At 40.6% G+C, this 8,864-nt stretch overlaps 1 protein-coding gene across 1 annotated transcript; it reads left to right on the plus strand.

Annotated features, from left to right (window-relative positions):
- The first annotated feature begins 4,267 nt into the window (after positions 1 to 4,267).
- On the plus strand, positions 4,268 to 8,026 carry LOC117340760. The gene is made up of 4 exons (XM_033902520.1): positions 4,268 to 4,328; positions 5,461 to 5,739; positions 7,071 to 7,259; positions 7,567 to 8,026. The coding sequence occupies exons 1-4, from the start codon at positions 4,268 to 4,270 to the stop codon at positions 7,791 to 7,793; spliced, it is 756 nt and encodes a 251-aa protein (XP_033758411.1). The 3' UTR covers positions 7,794 to 8,026.
- Positions 8,027 to 8,864: the final 838 nt, after the last annotated feature.

An 8,864-nucleotide genomic window follows, 5' to 3' on the forward strand; every position in this document is an offset into this window, starting at 1 on the left:
GCATGCCCCCCTGTCCCAATGGGTCGGACAAGCCTCATTTATATCAATTAGGATTGCCCTTCCCCAATGATGTTTCATACTAAATATGGTTGTAATTAATTAAGGTATTAAGGAAGAGTAGCATTTTTAAGAAATGTTTAACCTAAGTGCTCCTTTTGCCCCATCCTTCTTTCCCCAGGGGTCAGACCTGTCTCATTTATATAAAATATGATTGCGGTCCCCTTATGATGTTTCACATCAAATTTGGTTGTAATCCACCCAAAGGTTAAGTAGGAGTAGGACTTTATAGCAAAAATTCACCAGGATCCCCTTTTAGGGTCGGGGCCCCAGGGGTCACACTAGCCTCGTTTATATAAAATATGACCGCCCTTCCCAAAGGATGTTTCACACCATATTTGGTTGTAATCCACACAAGGGTTAGAGAGGAGTAGGATTTTATAGCAAAAATTCACCAAAGCACCAAAGTTCCCTTTTTGGGGCCCCGCCCCTCTGGCCCTAGGGGTCAGACCAGCCTCAATCCACTTTGGGATTTAGAGGGAGTAGGGTTTTAAGGCAAAATTCCATCAAAGGTTCCCCTTTTGGGGCCCCGCCCCTCTGCCCTAAGAATCAGATCAGCCTCATTTATATAAAACATGATTGCCCTCCCCCAATGATGTTTCACGGCAAATTTAGTTGTGATTCACTCAAAGGTTAAGTAGGAGTAGGATTTTATAGCAAACATTCACCAAAGTTCCCCTTTTAAGGCACCACCCCTCAGGCCCCAGGGGTCACACTAGCCTCATTTATATAAAATATGATCGCACTTCCCCAAGGATGTTTCATACTATATTTGGTTGAAATCTACCCAAGGGTTAAGGAGGAGTAGGATTTTATAGCAAAAATTCACCAAAGTTCCCCTTTTTGGGCCCCAGGGGGTCACACTAGCCTCATTTATATAAGATATGACCGCCCTTCCCCAATGATGCTTCAAACCAATTTTGGAAGTTATCCACCTAAGGGTTAAGGAGGAGTTTTGAAATAAGTCTTACGCACGGCGAACGGCGCACGAAGACGGACGAAACATGATGGCTATAGGTCATCCTGCCGTAAAACTGGTGGGGCTGACAGCCCCTCCCAAGAGGGCCGAGGGGTGGGGCCACAAAGGCAGCAATTTGGCTATATTGCTACAAACGACTTCTCTGACTAAAGTTATGCACTGGATACCACTCATATTTCACTGTAAGCTTAAATCCATAGATGGCAGGGATTCAAAATTATACAAAATAGTGGAAATGGAGCCAATTCTTCAAATTCCTTCTTTTTTAATGGCAGAATTCCGCCCAAAAATGAACTAGCCTTGCTTAAAGGGAAATGAATTTCTTTAAAATCTTGCTTTTGTAGGAATGACTGTATTGTATCGTACAATAAGGCCCCCGTATCAGAGTTATTAGCGCTCTGTAGTATTCCGTGTCGGTCCATTTATCTGTCTGTCCATTCATCAATTGATTTTTATCCCACTGCTTTCACCGAAACGGTGGATTTTGGGTTTTCCTGTCGGTCCGTCTGTCTGTCTGTCTGCATCTGTAACGCTTCGTTTCTTTGCAATAACTGCAACAAATGTTAATGGATTTACTTCAAACTTTGTAACAGGTTTAAAGCCTTAAAAACTCCAGTTTGATTTCCACTATTGTTTATTTGACATAGTTATGGCCCCTTAATCAACTAAAAACAAAGTTTTCTGTTTACGTAAAATATGGAACAGTTGTACGCAGATTTTCTTCAAAACTGATCACTATTGTATCACATGCTCAAGTTCTAATCCTAAACTGTACACATTCATTCCTGGAATCCCGACACTCTGCGGCAACATTGAAACATAAATGGCAAGAATCCCAATGAACAAAACCAATACACAATCTGTACCCATCCCATACATTGTCTGTACCCATCCCATACATTGTCTGTACCCCTCCCATACATTGTCTGTACCCATCCCATGCATTGTCTGTACCCATCCCATGCATTGTCTGTACCCATCCCATACATTGTCTGTACCCATCCCATACATTGTCTGTACCCATCCCATACATAGTCTGTACCCATCCATGCATACATTGTCTGTACCCATCCCATACATTGTCTGTACCCATCCCATACATTGTCTGTACCCATCCCATACATTGTCTGTACCCATCCCATACATTGTCTGTACCCATCCCATACACAATCTGTACCCATCCCATACACTGTCTGTACCCATCCCATACATTGTCTGTACCCATCCCATACATTGTCTGTACCCATCCCATACACAATCTGTACCCATCCCATACATTGTCTGTACCCATCCCATACAGTCTGTACCCATCCCGTACATTGTCTGTACCCATCCCGTACATTGTCTGTACCCATCCCGTACATTGTCTGTACCCATCCCATACATTGTCTGTACCCATCCCATACACAATCTGTACCCATCCCATACATTGTCTGTACCCATGCAATACACATTCAATTATCCAGTGTGATAAACAGAAATCTATTTTACAGCAATACATTATTTATCATCAAATTTATCCGTTATGAATTGAATACAACTTCAAATTACTCCCCGTCTGAAGTTTTATTTTTGGGGAAAAAAAGGACCCTCATTTTTAATGTAAGAATTAAACTACCGGTACCCATGTCCCCTGAACGACACGTACACGTACAGGCAACACGCGATAGGGATGTGCACGTGCAAATCACAGATCATCTCGCCACCTATTGTTGCTGAATTACACAGAGAAAATAATTTCATCCTAATTCCTACCCGTCAAATGGCTTATATTGGCAAAGTCACTGTCCGATTACAGTAACTGTAACGAGGCAGGTGTTTATAGAGATGTAATGTTTTTTACCACCACGAATTCCAACATTATTGGATCGTATACGGTAGTTGTGATGGATGATTCAATCTAATTAATGTGTTTACATACACGTATCTCACTCCATCAAACAATAAACAATTCACTCCAGTAATCAGGGACCGCGATAGCTACGTCGATCGGATGTTAGAGTGATGGTCACGTTACCTCGGGTGAAGATCCGAGGTCCGTGGTTCGACGCTCCTTACCCGTGTCGGTTTGTGTTTCTAGGAAAGCTGAGAAACAGGCCGGTCTGTACTGTCGTGGTTGTTATCCTTTGGTAAGATACTTTGTCTTAATTCATCTGGATGGCACGCGACGGGCCTCCCGTATGTTGTTCAGCAAGGTAGTCACCAACTACTACAAGGAGAGCCCGCCCCGATCTTCACCTGAGCTCACGTGGCCGGCCGCCGCTCTAACCGACTGAGCTATCCCCCTCCCTCCCATTTATTTTTACATACATGATCTTATGACCAATGCAGTGAATCGGTCCTGTCAGTCTTAAACAGAAGGTCTCCTCATACTTGCGGTCTTAATTGTAGTGGTTTAGGGTAGTGCTTCTTTGTACACCAGATAAACACAATATCAAGCTACTGGAGGTACTGAAAGCTAGTGCTAGTAGCACAATTGTTATATAATAGCAAGGAAAGTACATTATGCTTCAAAAGATGTAATGGTATCCAACGAAAATCTGAAAGACTTTTAAGTGTAAGGACAGACAGTGTGTGAGATGTTTATACGTGAAACATATAATATGCGTGTATGTTTTTGTGGAATTGTGGTATATATCGTGTCTTGTCTCCTAGTGATAGAGCGAAAATGATGTAGACTTTATAGTGCTATCAGACTGAAATATACCGCCGAAGAGATCCAGCAGGACAGCCCACCCAGTCACAGTATGCTGACAACGGGTGAACCACTCCAAAAATGTTCAGAGTAGCTGGTGTTCGACAAACGTGTTCCCTGGTCCGACACCCGAGTGGGTTGGTAGGACAGTAGTCCAGCTCTGACTCACGTCTCAAAGACATCTTATTCTTGGTTTGTCGTCGCTGGGTATTTTAATGGCGGCATTTTGTACATTATATGGGGTTAAAACAGGCTATTAAATGTAAGGAATCCAAATTCAAAGTGAGTATAAAAAGACACCAGAGGCGACACAATCTCGGAACTTATTAAGTACACCAAAAGATACAGAAGCTGTAAATACGACCAAGTCACGTGACATACCACCAAACCCCAATATAATAATCTATCATCGCCTAGGTAAACATTGAACGTCAGTTTAATCACGACTTTGAAATCTCAGTTTAATCACACGCCATACTTAATACGTGTTTATTGTGAATATTGATTCCAAGAGCACACTTCCCCAGATCACAACTATGGCGAGGATGACAAGTAGACATGCTATGTTCTGTCTCGTGCTGATCACGTGCCTCTGTGGTGAGTATTATAATACGAGACAGCGATTCTGTTAATTTTCATCACGATAAGTAAAAAGACGATATGTTCTTTCTGGTTCTCGTGGTTTTTCACGTTTTTATTGTTTTTTTTTCTCTATGTTTAAAGGCATTGTAATTTCAAGATTTATTTTCAATTTGGATCGTGCCGGGATATTCCGGGAAATCACCTAACTTAATATTCCCATAGGAAAACGTTATCGATTTAAGGAAAATGATAGTTTAAAAAAAAATTCCTTCAGTAAAAGAAATTTGATGAACATTAGGAGAGCCTTGTGGAACGTTTTGTTGTTTTGATAAATATCGGGCCTAGTAGAACGTTTGTGTTTTGATAAATATCGGGCCTTGTAGAACGTTTGTGTTTTGATAAATATCGGGCCTTGTGGAACGTTTTGTTGTTTTGATAAAAATCGGGCCTTGTAGAAAGTTTTGTTTTGTTTGATAAATCTCGGGGCGTGTATATATTTAATTAGAACGTTTTATTTTGTTTTGATAAATATCGGGCCTTGTAGAAAGTTTTGTTTTGTTTGATAAATCTCGGGGCGTGTATATATTTAATTAGAACGTTTTATTGTGTTTTAATAAATATCGAGCCTTGTAGAACGTTTTATTGTGTTTGATAAATCTCGGGGCGTGTATATATTTAATTAGAACGTTTTGTTTTGATAAATCTCGGGCCTTGTAGAACGTTTTATTGTGCTTGATAAATCTCGGGGCGTGTACATGTAGAACGTTTTGTTGAGTTTGATCAATCTCGGGGCGTGTACATATTTAATCAGAACGTTTTGTTGTCTTAGATAAATCTCGGGGCGTGTATATATTTAGAAAGTTTTCTTTTGATAAATCCAGGGGCCTGTTTATGTTTAGAATGTTTTTGGTGTTTGATAGATCTCGGACCTTTTTTCACATATAAATGAATGACAGTTCCGTCTGGCTATTGTCGTTAAGTTTTTTTTACTTTAATGACAGTCTTATACATTCATCATCCTTCGTTCAGTAATGACCCGTAGATAAACTTATAAAACTTTACAATTATGTAAACGTCAATGTATATCTTTCATATTTACTTTCACTAAACATATTCAGTTTTATTCGGTGTTGTTATTTCTCTCTAGAGACCGTGATATCGAATGAGAGTCGACAGGTGACATACGAGGTGTTACGATTCTCAGGGCTCCCCACCAGTCACTGCACCATCTACACTCGGAACTCCAACTCCGTACTGGAGTGTAGCTCCCATTGTCTCCAACAAGCGGATTGCTATTCCTTCCAATGGCTGAATGGCATCTGTACGCTACACATTGGCTGTGTCTCTCCCGCACCGCAGCCCACGGCTGTACAAACGGCTGTACAAACGGCTGTACCGACGGGATCTAACCACTTTGTACGGTCAGGTATGAGTACTTCAATCAGTTTTAAGTAAACTTTCGGTATGCCTTATGATAAAATTAGAGTCTCGAATATTGCATCTTCGCTAGCCAATGCTTCGGATTACGTAACACTCCACGAACGTTCGTAACACAATCAGAAGCCTTGGCTTACGAACGTTCGTGGAGTGTAACACGATTAGAAGCCTTGGCTTACGAACGTTCGTGGAGTGTAACACGATTAGAAGCCTTGGCTTACGAACGTTCGTGGAGTGTAACTCAGTCAGAAACCTTGGCTTACGAACGTTCGTGGAGTGTATCACAATTAGAAGCCTTGGCTTACGAACGTTCCTGGAGTGTAACACGATCAGAAGTCTTGGCTTACGAACGTTCGTGGAGTGTAACTCAGTCAGAAACCTTGGCTTACGAACGTTCGTGGAGTGTAACTCAGTCAGAAACCTTGGCTTACGAACGTTCGTGGAGTGTAACACAATCAGAAGCCTTGGCTTACGAACGTTCCTGGAGTGTAACACGATCAGAAGTCTTGGCTTACGAACGTTCGTGGAGTGTAACTCAGTCAGAAACCTTGGCTTACGAACGTTCGTGGAGTGTAACTCAGTCAGAAGTCTTGGCTTACGAACGTTCGTGGAGTGTCACACAATCAGAAGCCTTGGCTTACGAACGTTCGTGGAGTGTAACTCAGTCAGAAGTCTTGGCTTACGAACGTTCGTGGAGTGTCACACAATCAGAAGTCTTGGCTTACGAACGTTCGTGGAGTGTAACACGATCAGAAACCTTGTCTTACGAACGTTCGTTGAGTTTAACACAATCAAGTCTTGGCTAGCGAAAATATATATCTGTTTAATTTCATGGTGCAAATATCTTGCGGTTGTCCCAATTTGAGCTAGTTCCTTAAAAGTTCTGAAATGCCGGCAAAAACAAGGACTTGTGTATGTAAGAAGTCGCGCTGAATTTAATGACCGTTAGTAGACCGAAATTTAATTTTACGAACATTACAATAAATGTACAGCTAGCTGTCGGGTAATAGATTCTCTGTCAGTGTATATGTTTTACAATTAATTCATGAGTAAGGTTTCAACTAATTATAATTTGACTGATAATTTTAGGATTGTATTGGGAACTATGTTAAGCTTTGAATTTCTAAACAAAATAAACTTCAAATTCAAAATCGATATACATTTTTATATCGTGTATCATGTACATCTTTAATTTGTAAACAAGTTGAAACTTAAAAGATAGACAAATCTTAGACTGATTTGAACACCAACTGTAGCACTGTCAATAACGTCAGGATTTAGAAGGTAACAAGCTAATAAAATAAACCGTTCCTTTGGCAGACCTATGTGAAATGATAGGGTACGCCGACCTCCCTGACGTGGGTGTATGTATCAGGTTGTACCCAGAATTCCTCAATCATACAGCGGCCGTAGCAACATGTAAGGAGGAATATAACGGTCATCTACTGGTGATCGACACCGACTCAAAACTCAGACGGGTCCAGCAATACCTCACTGCCAACTCGTACGGTGAGATTTTTTTTTTTTTTTTTTTAAGTTTACTGGAAGAAAAGTTTGTATCACAAGTGTAGTACAGTAAAGCATTATATATATATATTGAGTAAAGACATAAGAATTCTTTGTTATATGACGCGCTAAAACATGACTCTAGGTCTGATCGTACTATAGAAGAAGTTGTTTAATTCTCTAACTTGATTACCGCGACATTGACAACTACCAGAAACCGTTGTCGGAATATCTATATGAACCATCACGGAAGGATTCTAACTACCACTTCCGTTTCTCAGTACATTTTATATTCCTCTTGTATCTTCAGGCCACTACGTGACTATAATTGACGGTACAGACAAGGCGACGGAAGGAGATTGGCGCCACCATAACGGCGAGCCCATCACGTACTGGCAGTGGGGAGGAGTGGAGCCCGTCGACAGTTATACAGACAGAGAAGACTGTTTAGCACTTGACCCGGGATACCACTTCAACATGAACGACGTTCTTTGTGACGATCCTCATCCATTCATTTGTGAACTTAATTTACAGTGAAAACTGAACGTATAACTAATGTTGATTAAATCGGATCGCCCCGACTGTTCTTTCCCTTACCTATGGATTTGGCATTGAGTGTGGAGGCAAAAGGGACTTACATGTGGAAGTACGATAGAAACATTCAAGGACGTAACTGTCCACCTTGAATGCTATAATTATTCTAGCTCTACATAACTTTTTTAGACTGATTTGATAAACAAAATGGCGACAGGTGGCCATCTTGGATTTTTGATGTTGAAATTTGTTTTTTCTCAGGTGTTTCATTGATATTCCTCTTTCAGATGTAGCTAGTCAGGTCCCCGTGTCTCTTTCAGATGTAGCTAGTCAGGTCCCCGTGTCAGAGATAGGATGTCCTTCAGTAGTCACTCTGTCAACTACTTTGGTTTATGGCTGTTAACGTTAGTATTTATTGACCATTTTACATGAAATTTGTTCCGTTCACAAAAATACATAAGTATGTCAAAAATCATGGTCAAAGGTCAATGTCATTAGCTCCAAAGACCAAGGTAAATTCTTTCACTTTTCTTTGATGAGCATTTTTTATGACATGATGAAGCAAAGTTGGTTAGAATGGAACCAGGGGTCACCTGACCAATAGTCAAGGTAACTGGGTCAGTGGTCAAGGTGAGATTTTGTTTCTTTTCACTGATGAACATTTTATTATGACAATATGAAGTAAAGTAGGTCAGCATTATACAAGAAATCAACTTACCAAACATCACCCTCACTGGGTCAAACGTTTAGGTAATTCAGGTTCAAAGGTCAAGGACAAAGTTGATCACTGATTAGGACCCTTTCTCTTAGTTTGGGAGATATTTCAGGTTAAATAAAACAAATCAATGCTAACATATGAGCTTCATGCTGGTATTTCATTTCCATTAACCCTACAGATATGGAGTTGAATGGAATTAATAGTCACATTATAGTCTGCGTTACATGATTATGACATATATTTTGCTTCTTTCGGAATAATTTTGAAGTCCAAATGTCAAACCTCAACCTCCGTGATATGGGCAGATGGCTTTTTGAAGGTTATGACAGTGGGACCATGCTAAGTACCAATGTGGA

This window comes from Pecten maximus, chromosome 13 (assembly GCF_902652985.1).
Source record: "Pecten maximus chromosome 13, xPecMax1.1, whole genome shotgun sequence".
NCBI lineage: Eukaryota > Metazoa > Mollusca > Bivalvia > Pectinida > Pectinidae > Pecten > Pecten maximus.

Bases quoted from the DNA above. Each gene is read 5' to 3' on its own strand.
- LOC117340760 (XM_033902520.1), top strand. From the start codon at position 4,268: ATGGCGAGGATGACAAGTAGACATGCTATGTTCTGTCTCGTGCTGATC. The intron at 5,740-7,070 runs GTATGAGTACTT...TTCCTTTGGCAG, and splicing joins TAACCACTTTGTACGGTCAG to ACCTATGTGAAATGATAGGG. The intron at 7,260-7,566 runs GTGAGATTTTTT...TTGTATCTTCAG, and splicing joins CCTCACTGCCAACTCGTACG to GCCACTACGTGACTATAATT.